The following is a 14,406-nucleotide window of genomic DNA, read 5'->3' as shown; positions in this document are numbered from 1 at the left end:
AATACACTTAAACAAATACAAATGCAAATTTGAATTCAGAGGTAAATCTTTGCTTTTCATTTTCGGCTATTCATTTACGAGTCTAAATAGTATATTTTAGATTTTTACCCTTAAAACGAGAAAATTCAAAAAAAAAAACGAAAACTTTTTGAAAAATTGTGGGGCCATGGCCTCCTCTGCCACCTTAATAGCTCCGCCTCTGAACGCAAGGTTGGCCGGTTGCGAGAAAAGCACCCGCGGTTCCCGCACGTCGCTCTGTAAGAGAGAGAAAGAGAGAAAAGCTCAAGTCCAGTCACATCTGAGATGACGTGTCTGCTTAACGTCAATCATTTCATCCACGTGTATCCATCAAACCTGTCTTCTCTTTCCTTTTCTCCCTTACTGATGGAACTTTCCTTTCTTAGTGGTCCCCACCTGTGGCAGGAGGGGTCCACTTAGTTAATCCCCAGTCTGTAACTTATTTAGTTATTTGCCAAAAATAAAATATTTAGACGTTATCGTTACCGCTTTTAATGGAAAATCCGGTAATATCTGATTTCACGACCAACCAATGTTACCGGAATTCAGATGCATTCTCCTTCGTTCATTTTCAAGTTCCAACTGAAGCCTTTCAATGTTCAAAGTAACGAAGATAATGGAAAATGGAAAAAAGAGGGAAAAAAAAAGAAAGAAAAAGAAAAATTAACAGGAATATTGGATCATTTCGATCGTCTTCTTCTCTCTTCTGTCTGGTTCAATTAGAAGAGATGGGGGGAGGTGGATAGACTGATCGATTAACTGCAGAAGAAAACCTAGAACTCATTTTCTAGCTTTTTCATTTTTGGGGCGTACAGGAAAAAAAAATGAGTCTTGTTTTTCCTGTACGCCACAACAATCTTCTTTCCTTCGTATCAGTTCTCTCATTTTCTCCTCCAAACCACCCACAAATCATGAAAACCAAAACTCATCTCTTATTTTTTCTTGTTTTGTTCTCTTTCATCTGTAACTCGCTCTGTGCATCAAAGGTTTCTGGGGACAAATCAATTTCATATATGCTCAATTGTGGAGTCGCTAAAGGGGGATTAACCGATTCCGATGGCCGTAAATGGGATTCAGATGATGAGTACCTTGTATCAGCAGACGATTCCATCCCTGCCAAGGCTCAAACTCAAGATCCATCTTTAACTTCCACGGTTCCTTACATGGCTGCAAGAATTTTCACGAAACAATCCAATTACACCTTCAAGGTTTCCCCAAAACGTCGTCATTGGCTAAGACTTCATTTCTATCCATCTGATTACTCGAGTCTCCACACTTCTGACGCATATTTTGGTGTAAACGTTAATGGGTTTGCTCTCCTCAAAAATTTCAGCGCTTCCATTACTGCAAAAGCTCTCTCCCAAGCTTACATTCTCAGCGAATTCTCTCTACCGGCTGCCCCAGAAGGCGAACTCAAAATCGCTTTCATACCTTCTTCCTCACACAAAGGTTCTTTTGCTTTCATTAATGGCATCGAGATTATTCCAATGCCAGACTTGTTCTCGTCGGCGGCAATGGTTGGGTACTCCGATGGGGACACCGACAGTGCCTTCGATGCTTCAGTATCAGCTTTACAGACGATGTTTAGGCTTAACGTTGGTGGGAATTACGTTTCTCCTGCAAATGATTCCGGTGGTCTTGGCCGGACGTGGTTTCAGGATTCTCCATATGTGCATGGTGCCGGCGTCGGAGTTGTAGCAGATAGTGGAAGCAATGTCACGATCCAGTACTCCAAAGACACACCAGAATCTTTTGCTCCGCTTGGTGTATACGAGACGTTCAGGACTATGGGTCCAAGTCCCAAGATTAACGCGAATTCCAATCTCACCTGGGTTTTCAACGTTGATTCAAATTTCACTTATCTCATTCGATTACACTTCTGTGAGCTGACGCTGACGAAGGCCAATCAGAGAGCTTTTGAGATTTTCATCAACAATCAAACAGCTTTTCATGGGGCAGATGTGATCGCGTGGGCAGGTAAACAGGGAGTGCCGGTGTACAAGGACTTCGCCATATATGTGGAAGAATCGAAGTCAGACGACGAGCATCTCTGGTTGGCATTGCATCCGGCGGTTAGTTTGGAGTCGGAATACTACGATGCACTCCTTAATGGGTTGGAGATTTTCAAGATGAGTGACACAACAGGGAACTTAGCTGGGCCAAATCCTGTGCCGTCGGAGATGATGATGGAGGCTGAGGCGCCTAAGGCTTTTGCTCCATCTAAGTCATCCAGCAACAAAGCCCATCTGATCGGTGGTGCTGCAGGTGGCGCCGCTGCTGTTGTCGTCGCTGCTCTCTGCATTGCTTTTTACCAGAGGAAAAGAAGAGACGTTGGAGTTATACGTTCTACTAGTAGTTCTGGTTGGTTGCCTCTGTATGGAAATTCCCACACGAGCAGTAGTAAATCCACCATCTCTGGTAAGAGTGTTACTAGTAGCCATATTTCATCCCTGGCCATATCTCTTTGCCGGCATTTCTCACTGGCAGAGATCAAGAAAGGTACCAAGAACTTTGCTGAGTCTGAAGTTGTAGGTGTTGGAGGTTTTGGAAAGGTGTATAAAGGAGTTATTGATGGAGGAACCAAGGTGGCCATTAAGAGAGCAAACCCATCTTCAGAACAAGGAATTAATGAATTCCAGACTGAAATTGAGATGCTTTCTAAACTAAGACACAGACATTTGGTCTCCTTGATCGGGTATTGTGAAGAGAATGGTGAGATGATCTTGGTATATGATTACATGGGTCATGGGACTCTGAGGGAACATCTCTATAAGGGTAACAAAACAGTTCTTTCATGGAAGCAGAGGTTGGAGATTTGTATTGGTTCAGCTAGAGGACTTCACTATCTTCACACTGGTGCTAAGTACACAATCATCCACAGAGATGTGAAGACCACAAACATTCTCTTGGATGAAAATTGGGTGGCAAAGGTTTCAGATTTTGGTCTCTCAAAAACTGGTCCAAACCTGAATCAATCACATGTCAGTACAGTGGTGAAAGGCAGCTTTGGGTACTTGGACCCTGAGTACTTCCGCCGGCAGCAACTAACAGAGAAATCTGATGTTTACTCATTTGGGGTTGTTCTGTTCGAGGTTTTGTGTGCAAGACCAGCCTTGAACCCAACCCTTGCCAAGGAACAAGTTAGTCTTGCAGATTGGGCTTTACATTGCCAGAAGAAGGGAGTTCTGGAAGACATAATTGATCCTCATCTTAAGGGAGAGATCCATCCTGAATGCTTAAAGAAATATGTAGATGCAGCAGAGAAGTGTTTGGCTGAGCATGGACTTGATCGTCCCTCTATGGGTGATGTACTGTGGAATCTTGAGTATGCACTTCAAATCCATGAGAACCCTGATGGAGTGGTGGACAGAGGTGACAAGGTGTCACATAATCCTAGTGATGATTGCTTGACTAACTTAAGCATTGACACTCAGAGTGATGGTACAGATGATAACTCAAGTGTGGTGTTCTCGCAGCTCATAAATCCACAGGGACGGTAAGGAAGACATTTCTGGATGTTTTGCTTTGCTGCTAGAATGAGGTAGGGATGAAAATTTAACAGCTGAGAAGGGTATCCATGATTCCCACAAATTATTTTTCTGTCACTCCCAGTGTATTAATTTTTTTCTCTGGTTTCTTCTATGCTTACCGAGTCTATCAATCTAGATCTGGCAACCTAATCAAAGCTAGTACTGAGGCTTATATATATATATCCTAATTCCTACCCTTACCTGCAACTTCTAATGACTGTAATCTCCTATTACAAAAACTATATTCTGTAGTAGAACAAACTGGCAGAATTAATTTGTTTACTTTCAGAATTTTACGTAAAACCACATTGCCTTTGTAGAACAATGTTTTTGGAAGTTCTAGCCCCCAGTCAGTTTTGTGTTATAGAGTCCCAAATTCTTCAATCTTCTTGAGAACTAATCTATGAAAGAACTTTATTACTTTGTAGTCATTTCTTGATCATTCATTGGACACAAACTCATGAGTTTACACTTCAATTGAGGTATAAAACAAAACAAATAGATGCTCTTGAGATCCTATCAAAATCGTGACGTACCGAATTTATACGGTATGGTGTGAAAACAGTATTTTAAAAAACGGTTCGGTATAAAATTGATATAAGAAAAATATCACGGTTCAGTATATGGTACTGTATAATTTCGGTATGAAAAAACCCATTCTTCTAATCTTCTAAGTTGAATGTTGTCACAATAAGCTAATATATTAACGTTATTATTTCTCAATTCCCTTTTCTTTTGCCTCCTGGTTCTTTTCTAAAACCCTTTTTTTTTCATTCCCAAGAACTAGCAACTATAAAATCCGGTAAGAGAGGAAAGTTGTGGTAGGAGACTTTTTTTTTTTTATTGGTACGTAAGAAATAAAATTTTGTAGTTGAAATACGTTTTCAGCTCATGGACTACACTAGATTTGTATTTTTCAAAAATAATGTCAAGATGGATGGGCCTTAAATTGGGCCCAACCCAACCTAGATTAAGGATGTCAAATTCGTTACAGTAATTCAGTATGCAGTATGTTTCGGTATATGGTAATTTGGTATATAACGACGGTATGCTACAAAGAACCGAAACCGTATTGTATCGTATGAATTCTAAAAAAGTAGAATTTTAAAATGATGCGGTTTAAACAACACAATTTGGTACGGTAAAACGGTATCAGTACACAATTGACACTAGCCTTTAAAGCACATATTTGTTATCTCTACTGTGTATGTTGTATCCCATCAGGGAGAAGCGACCTAGTCCCGACATGTTTGGCTTCAATGCTGCGCGTTAATTGCGCATCACTTACTGTCCATATGTTAAGTGGTGGTCGAGATCGAGTTGTGCATCACTTATGGTCTAGATGTTAAGTGGTGGTCGAGATCGACCCGTTTTTGTTTTTTTAGAAAAAACGAAGAAGGAGAAGAAAGAAATAAAGAAGAAAAAACAAAAACGGATTAATCGGAACCATAGGCAGCTCAGTGCTGCGTATTAACCGCTCTCCGACTCACCCCTATATGTTAGATTTTGCACATTTCTGATCCTCCCAAATGCGATTTGGTTCCATTGTTTTAGCTGATGTTCTCCTTCGAGAAGCCTGCGACGATGCCAAGAAGATGAGGAGCTCCTAATGGTACTGTTCTGATCATTTATCATACTTGTTCTTGTCTTAATTGCTGAAGAAGCTGAACTAGTATGGTTTTGGTGCAAATGAAAGGTGAGTGGTAGAGCGAGGTGCAACTCCTAATACTGTAGTACAAGAGCCAAAGGAAATGCAGCTAGCACTGCAACCAGAGCAATGGCTGTTCACTTGATAACCTGGGCATGCTGATCTGATCAAATAAGACTAACTCACCTCTCTGGTGCATTTGGGTTAGAACGACTCCTAATCTCTCATCTTATCTATACCCACTTGGTTCAAATGGCTTTGAATCTGGATTCTCTATCCATGAAAAGCCATCTCACATGGTGAGGCTCAGTGATCCCTGTTGGAGACTCCATCCTTTGAGCCCGAGCTGTCAAAGCTCAAACTAATTAATACATGCCCATCCAATTCTCTGGTCTTCCTTAACTGGGTCTACTTTCCTTTACTAGGAAAATATGTACTTTCTGGTTGACAATGTCTGAACGTTCATACACGTTAACTGCTGAGTTCAAGTCTGAGAAAACGAAGAACGGAAAAGCAAAATCCATGAATAACGGTTCTAATGGATAAGAGATAATCTGCCAAATTGGCAAAGTTTGAGGTATTTATGCTTTTCAGAGGTTTTCCGAAAATTTTCCTAAGAATAAAAAATTATCCTACTTATATGATAGAATTTTTTTAAAAAAAAGTTTGGCAAGAAGGATTTTCACTGTGATGTGTAAAAACTAAAGAACAAACCAGATAGACTAGATGGTTCGAGAGTAAGAGCCAAACCTTGGTAGGGCAGGACAGGCCCATGTTTGAGCCATAGACGAGCGCAGCAAAGAGTCCGACTCCAAAAAATTCGGGATAATCCTTAGACTACGTTTGTTTGCAAAGGTGGGGTGAGAGAAAAAAAAACTTTTGCTTTCCACAAAATCTCACCAAATATGTGGGATTTTAAAATGACTTTGGGTGGAAAAGTTGGATTGCCACATCATCATATAAGTTTCCTGGACTTGTCTCTCACTTTCCACCCTAAACAACCAAACAATATACCAGTTTGGAATTTAAGGGAAAAGTAAGAAATCTACACTTTTTTCAAGAATTTTCCCACCCTACTTTTATTCAAAAAATTTAACTATGGCTCAACCAAACGCAGCCTCAGGGTTAGGAAAATCCCCATCCCTATCAAGTCGGAAGAGGAACCAGGAAACTAATCCAAGTTTGGAAGGAAATAAAGATCCTTGGGGATTCCCGTGTATGAATCTAACTCTTAACATAGAATGGACAACTCAGATCGAAGCCCATTTGTTGAATCCGACGGTCACCACTTAAAGGTAAACCATATAAAACCCCTACAACTAATTGGGTCCAAGGTAATTGAATCACTCTTTATTTTTTGTGATTTCGTATTCTTGCTTTCTATACTCATAAGCCTTTTTTTTTAATTTTTTTCCAAAAGTTCAACATTTCATTCATAAACTTGAAAGCAAATACAGACAAAACACCAGACAAAAAAAAAATAACAAAAACTAAGGGATGGGTCAAGCCCAATAAACCCTTAGAATACTGGTTGTGACAACCACAGAACCAAAAAAGCATAATGGGTATGATATACATATCCACCACCACAAAGGCGGACCCGACGCAGATAAGAACACGCTACAAGGGCATACATACCACTCGCCTCAAGGGTGAAACACACCACAAGGGCAGATACAGAACACACCTCATGGGCGAAGACAGAAAATGCCACAAGGGCTTACATATCACACGCCACAAGGACGGACACAGAACACGTATCATGGGCGAAAACATAACACACATAAGGGCCCAACTCGCTTTTGAGCAAGCACCGGATTTTGTTTCTGAACTCTCATCTTGAAACCACAAACATGGAAACCACCAGCAACAGTAGACTAACAAAATCAAAATACACGACTAAAGCTCGCATCAACCACCGTCTCTTTTTTTTTTTTTTTTTTTTTTTTTTTTTTTTTATAACCGGAAGCTTCAAACAGTGAAACAGAGATAAAAACAGAGCAAAAAGATGAGGACGATGCAGAGGAACGCGCACAGTGAAAATGAGAGAAAAATAGAGGTGGAGAGGGTTCTCTGGAAGAAGAGAGGCGTTGGCCTCAAGCGAAGAGAGGGGAAAGAGATTTTGTTGCGTTGACAAGTTGACTATCGGAGGTAGCTTCCAAACCACTATGACTGACCTACAAAATAAAAATAAAAATAAAATAAAAATAAAAATAATTTAAATGCCAAGGGACAGCTTTTGTGATTTCCCTTCTATATTACAAGTCAAATATAAATTGAATTTCGTCAATCCGATTCCAATTCTTCGAAACGCAACTGCAAGTTGCAACCTTCGAACGCGCTGAGTTGTCTCAGCTGGCTCAGCGTAGTCTAGTCTGGTTTACGTGTCAGAGTTTCAACTCCCGTAACCTCACATGTCACATCTACCGTTCGCGTCATTTTTATTTTGAGACTAATAAGCCACTCATGAATTTTCGTCTCTCTCCTAACTCCTCAACCTTAGAAAAGAGAAAAGAAGGGTAAGTACGTCATTTAACGCACTTATTATTATTGACTGAAATTAACAAAATCGGGTCGTCTCCAATCTCCATGGCGGCTCCATTCGTATCAGGATCGAGGAACCAACGACCGAGCAAAGCTAATCGTCAACCTTCCTAGCCTCTGAGCAGTCTAGCGTTTCAACAATGCGGCGTTGCCTGCTTGTACTTGCAATCATCATCTCCGTGTCTACTGGATTCGTGGACTCGCACCAAGAGAAAGGTCCATGGAGCTGTGATTCAAACCCTCAGACTGCAATTCAGGCTGATTACAGGCCTGGAATCATTACCCTTGATGGTCACGCGGACGATTGGAAGAGCGTCGATGGGTTTGAGTTTTCTCTCCTGCCTGCTTTGGACCCAGATCAGGAAAATGAGTATAAAGGCGGGAAGATGACTGTTAAGGTCTGTTTGATTGGAGGATTATCTGAATGATTTATTTTGGTCGTTTTCTGAATTGTATAAAGCAGCAAATTTTAAATTGTTTTCTGTTTTTAATGGTGTTTTAGGCGTTGCATGATGGAAATGATGTCTTCTTTATGCTGCAAGTTGATGGGGAGTATGCTTACACTCAAGGGTAAGGAAAACCTTTCGATTTGATTGTGTTCGATGGTGTCTTCCATTTGCTAAGCTTTGTACTCCTGAGACCCCTGGAGGAGGTTTTGCTATTGGTGTTTGCAAGATTGATATTATCCATGCACCTCCTTGGTAGTTCCTTGAATCTTAACAATTTTGTAAGTTTTTTTCGATGAAACCTGTTTCACCAGGGTTGCTGCTACTTAAGATATCAGTTGGAGTCCTTGAGGTCTGCTTGGTCAGAAAATTTTAGTTCAATCAACTCTGCCATGTGGCAGAAGTAGGCGCCTGACCATGGCTTGGTTATGTCGACTGCCAAACCAGAGAACCTGGTGGAAATAATTATATGAGAATGTTTATCTGGGAGTGTGGATTGAAAACTTTAAAAGAATTGTTGTTTGAAAAGTGATGTGGCTGAAAAGCAAGGTGGATTGAAATTGGAATTCAGAACGAATTCTATGTGGTCACCATTCAGTTTATTGCAAATTTAGTGTTGCAGTTAAAAGTCATTCTTGTTTTTCTCCTCATCTGGTCAAAGCAACCTGGTTTCCAATAATCCATTGGTTTATCATATTGTAGGCTTCCAGCATGATGGTAAAGCTAATCACAGCCTAAAACATAAACATGTTAATACACAGAGAATTTCCTTTTCAGCAGTTGAGACTGGAGGTTTTTCTTATGCTAACTATCCAGTTAAAATCACTGAAACTATAACTTTTTTGGTCTCCTGTCAAATGGGAATGGGATGAATGGTTTGACGTGCATCCAAATTTGTAACATTATTTTATTGAATTGTTATGTTTCATGGGTGCAGCACCAATAACAAATGCCCCTCTGTCGCCCTGATGTTTCAAGTTGGTGAGAATGCCTCATATCACAATGTAAGTCCTTCAGGGGCCTTGGATATTTAAATAGTTTAGTTTCCATGTTTATTCCTTTTCTCAATTGGTATAAGAACTGAAGGAAAGATTTATTGTACTAGATGGGTGGGTGTGCCGAATCACCAGATTCATGCACTAGTAAAACTTGTCGAGGTCACGAAGTGGACATAATGCACTTCTCACTTGGCAATGCTATTCCAGGACGTCTTTATGGTGGCAATCCAATAGATAATGGGAATGGAAATGGAGGTGATAGGTATTATAGTGGAACTCTTCCTCTTAGTTGAAATTTCTAACATTTGAGGTCTGTGAATTGATGGGTTTTTTTATTTCTCTAAAATTATGTTGAATAGGTTTGGTCATCTGGTTGATCTCTACAGCTGGAATCCACACTGTCGATACCTTGACGGGCTTGGTCCTTCAGGTATCCCATGGTTTAAAGTCACCCTGTTCTTTATACCTTTGGCTTTCTGATAAATGATATCTGCACAATTGGATTTGCTGGTAAATGAAATAAATGTTATGCATAGGCCTTCAGTGAATTAGTGTCCAAAAGTAGGCCATTTCTTGGATGTTCTATATTGTTCTTTAAAACTCAGTTTAAGGGTGCTAATTGAAGTCTATATGTTGATTTTATTATTTAAAACTTTCTACCTCTCCTTCTCTCTGTTCCATCTGCTAGCAACCTTCACTGCTCTTATTGAACTACTTGACACTTTTGTGCTCCTGGCAAATTGGAAACCAGTTTCAAGGCGGGATCTAAGGTCACCTTTTCTTTAAGCCTTGTCAATGAGCAAACCTAAATATACAAACTGAATGCCGTTTGATGAATCAGTGAGAACTAGGGAGACGGATATGGAAAGGATGATGTACTGAAGAGGCAGTCATTGCATAGTAACAACTTGTCATGATCCATTGGTGCATGCAGAATCCATGTCCTAGGCACATCAGCAAACATTCTTTTCACTAAGTCTGTATAAAAAAATAGATCAAAATGGCAGATTAGGGGTACAGAACCAAAACCTTGGGGAATTGTTAGAGTTGTATGTTGGTTGGAGATCTATGGACTAATGGACCTCTATAGACATCGATAACTTGGAGATATTAGCACTGATCCAAACCGATGGCCCCATGGTTAATTGGTCTTGATTTTTATTTCAATGAACAATTAGCTTGTTGTTTGTTTCAGTCTGGCCCAATATGTGCTGAGGTCCAAGTCAGCCAGTCTGGAATGACTGATATGACCAGATTTCTCTTTAGACAATTCATTCTGGAACAATGAAAGATAGAATCTTAAGCTTATGGACTGGAGAAGAAATTAGAGACTGGAATATTTTCTGTCCAATCTGCTGTGGGCAATGGTTGACTGGTGCCCTTTGAAAGGTGGCCGAATTCTGGAGAAACCAGAAAACTTTGCTGTCCCAAATTTGTGGCATGTCTATGGTCTTGCTTTCCGGTTATTTTCCAGTCTACCATTCAATTCCAGATTTCAGACAAGGAAATGTGCCCATGTTTGATTTGGTTCCAAACATACAATGTAGTTCTCTTTGTTTATCCTGCTTCATCCATGGTGTTATATAAAAGGCATTTTGTTAGACCTTTAGTTAAACAGGTCTATATCCGTAAGAGAAGGATGGGCCCACAGCCCTGATATGTGGGAGACATACAAGGAACAGTTGGTGTGAGTAGGAAGGGAGAGAAGAGAGGACAGTTCTGAGAGTTGAGTAAAGAATTGGGCCGCCAGGTTTCCTGTCAGGGAGGGAGGACTTGCACCTGCAGTTGTGAGTTCTAAAACTTACTTCTTTCTAATTCTTGTTTTCTTAATTAACTTCAATCAAATCCACAATATTGTTCATGCAGTTCTGATAACAGCAGTGCATATTAATAGTGGAATTTCGGGTTTCTATCACATTTTTTACTTCCACCTACTGTTTTTGAAAAAAATAAAACATGAAAGGAAAAAAATGTTGATACTTCTAGGATTTGAAACCAGTTCCTCGTTGACAATACTCTTACCAATTACTCCGATGGTGCCCAACCCAGACCTGACTTGGTTTTTTATTTAGGCAACGCCCCAATGAAGATTCAGACAAGATGTTGTTTTTCAGCAGATCTAGTCACTTATTAGGTCATCCCTAAACACAATATCTTTCTCTGGATCATAGCTCTACCTGAGTATGGTCTACCATTCTTGAATTCCATCGCTTTCGAGAATCTTCCTTTTGATCACATGCTTTAAGTTTCACTCTCTTTGTGTGTGTACAACTATCCAAAGGTTGGTCTCGTCTGTACTGATAATGGGATAACCCATATCAGAGACATATATCTAAATAAGATCAATGTGAATTTTTGTATATTACTAACAACCCATTCTTTTTCCTTCCCACGAAAATGTATCCAACCTTGGGAAAACTGCTGAGGCCTTCTCCGAATCCTCGTTTCATATAGATCCATAAACCTTACCTGTTGATTAGGAGAGAACTTTTGATGGCTCAGGATCAGTCAAACAGTTGGCAAATGGTCTTTGCATTTGAAAGCTTTGAGTTTGAATTTGTTTTATGATTTCCTCTTACTGCAATTTAATGTTCCTATTCACGTCTACAGCTTGGAAATCTGAGCTTGCATGTGAATTCCTTTTATATCCATAAGTAGTCCATTTGTAAATTTTAACATGCTACTACCATATCATTCTTATTTCTTTTGGTGTAAATATTTCCAACCTATGGACAACTGCCAAGTCACATTCTGAAGCCTCTGTCACATATAGATCCATAAATCTTACCTTCGATGAGGAGCTAGAACTTTTTACTGCTGAAAAGCATTCAAAAGCTTGCAAATGGTACTAGAAACTTTCCGTTCTGTTCTTCCAATCTGCATGATGGAACATATCAATGTTTCTCTGCCTGTTTCATATTTATCCCAATTATTTTTAATGTAAAACCCAGATTACAATGATTTTCCTTTTCTCTTCCAGGAAATGATACTAGTGCGCAGAATAATTGGAAAGGGGCATGGTGGCATGATGCCCTCACTGTTCACTCAGGTAGATATTTCTCTTACTTCTTTCTTTTTTAACCAAAACATCACATTATTTTTCTCCACCTTGAGGAACATTTGAACCTGCCTCCATAAATAGCTGATAACCAATGCCATCCTGGGAGACAAATGACAGAAGATGCAAGAAAAAGCTGTATGATAGTTGGGAAACATACTTATCTGGAATTTTGGTCTTGCAGGTGAACGATAAGGAATCTGTGTAGAAACCTATATTTAGTATTTAATGAAAGTTTCATGGACCTGCAGTAGACACAGGGAGCTGAATGGCCCCCAAATACTTTTCTAAATTTTACTCTTTTCTTTCTTTTTCTATTTTTTGATATAGTCAATCACTGCTGTCTCATGGTTACTGCTCAATTTGAAAAAAGACCACACATTCATTAATCATATTGTTTCCCCGGAACGTTGTTCTCCAATGATCTTTTACTTCTTGGATATGTAGTTGTTAACTCTTCGTTCTTAAGATTTGTAACGCCATATTTGACAGGATTCATAGAGGAAGACAGCCCATATGCATCTGGTGGTCAAAAGGGTACATACTATTTTGAATTTTCAAGGCCTTTGAGAACCATGGATCGTCTACAGCAGGTTAATGCTCCACATCTTGTGTTTCAGCCTTGTTAAAGAAATGATGTAAAATATTTAATATTTGGGTGCCTGCTTTAATGTTTCTTAGATTGACATATTGATATTTGGACGTTTTGTCACTCACAATGAGTCCGTTCACCATGTTTTACTTCCTATTCATCTTTCAGTAATGACTCTACATTTGGCTTGTATCTCATAATGCTTATTGGTTATCCCTTGCTGTTAAACTTAGTGGATTGATGAACTTGGGAGATCATTTAATAGAGGAGCTGAGTAATGCAGCTGCTATCATGAGGGTGTGGTTCATATTCTCAGTGAAGCTCACCTGTTTACTGGGGAGAGACTAACCTGCACCCCTTCTTTGTTTTAGGCGCTTTTTTTTCTTTTCCGGGGGGGGGGGGGGGGGGGTGTTTTGTTGCTGGTGGGTGTTGGCATTGCCTACGAGCAGGCAAAGGGAATGGCTGAGTTTTCCAACTTGCTCCTATACATTTTTTGAATGGAAGATTAGGATAGTTCGTCGTAGAAATTTTGAGCCACACCCTGTTTTTTTTTTTTTTTTGGTAATAGCCACACCCTGTTCAAAAGACATTGATATCATTACAAGTTTATGACCATTTTGTTCCATTTTGTTTATCTTTGTTTCCTCTGCATGCAGGATGTTCAATTCACTGTCGGTCAGTCAAGCAAGTTGTCAGTGGCTTTCTGGTATCCTGAAGATGGGAATCCATGGCATGGGTCTGGACACTACTCTGTCGGCTGTGATTGGTTACAAATTGATATCTCTACAGGTAGTTCCCTTAGTGCCAAGATGGACTCAAGCTCTTGGAATGCGGCTGGTGCCTTTTCCCTTCTTCTATCTGTGGTGTCCTTCTGTTTGTCTGTTTTTGTGTGGTACTGGGTTACCAGATCAAAGCAGATTCCGTTCACTCCAATGGAACACCTTTGATGAGGGGTACGAGAAGGGTTCTTTTATCATTAGATGGCATCTTGCTTCCTAGGCTGCTAAATTGTTTCTCTCTTCTTTTCTTTTCTTTTTTTCATTGAGTTTCCATGCTATTTCACTGTAGAATGTCAGTGTATTTAAAAGCTATGATCTTGTACCTCTAAAGATAACCAACTGAAGTTAAAACGTTAATTTAATTCAATATTTGTTCGAAGTTTTCTGACTTGTTAAGATTATGCCTCAAAACAAAAGGCATCACTATCCATGTCAACCCCAAGATAATGTGCAAAGCTCAATGTGACTAATTGCAGAAGATTGAGATTTTTGATGATGAAATTTAACTAAAGTTAGAGGAAGCAAATTTTCGATGGAGCCTTTAGGACTTCTTTGTCATCATGTGTAAAGTAAAACTTTTACATGAGTTAGGTAAATATTCAAAGTGCTTTGTAGACACTACTATTTGACCAAATTCCATTCCCTGGTTATTGGGTACTTAACTCCCAAGTGTTTTACACGGTTATTTAATATAATATTTTATCTAAAAAAATGTGTATTACAAGATAGAATTCTTGTAAATAATTTTCTTTTGAATTTTTTACTAGCGGCTTCCTTAAGTGGGGTGAAACTA

The 14,406-nt window shown here is 39.6% G+C and overlaps 1 protein-coding gene and 1 pseudogene across 1 annotated transcript; both read left to right on the top strand.

The window, feature by feature from the left end:
* The first annotated feature begins 681 nt into the window (after positions 1 to 681).
* Positions 682 to 3,698, top strand: LOC149008515 (receptor-like protein kinase ANXUR2 pseudogene; annotated as a pseudogene).
* Positions 3,699 to 7,760: 4,062 nt separating this feature from the next.
* LOC149008514 (heme binding protein) lies at positions 7,761 to 14,083 on the top strand. Its single transcript, XM_089166522.1, has 8 exons — positions 7,761 to 8,138; positions 8,243 to 8,310; positions 9,124 to 9,190; positions 9,292 to 9,446; positions 9,544 to 9,614; positions 12,165 to 12,233; positions 12,735 to 12,835; positions 13,491 to 14,083. The coding sequence occupies exons 1-8, from the start codon at positions 7,881 to 7,883 to the stop codon at positions 13,779 to 13,781; spliced, it is 1,080 nt and encodes a 359-aa protein (XP_089022648.1). The 5' UTR covers positions 7,761 to 7,880; the 3' UTR covers positions 13,782 to 14,083.
* Positions 14,084 to 14,406: the final 323 nt, after the last annotated feature.

The sequence above is a fragment of the Hakea prostrata genome, chromosome 8, assembly GCF_041222555.1.
Source record: "Hakea prostrata isolate BN-2017 chromosome 8, UWA_Hpros_2, whole genome shotgun sequence".
Taxonomy (NCBI): domain Eukaryota; kingdom Viridiplantae; phylum Streptophyta; class Magnoliopsida; order Proteales; family Proteaceae; genus Hakea; species Hakea prostrata.
Note: the sequence above shows the minus strand (reverse complement) of the source record. Positions and strands in the feature narration are given on the sequence as shown.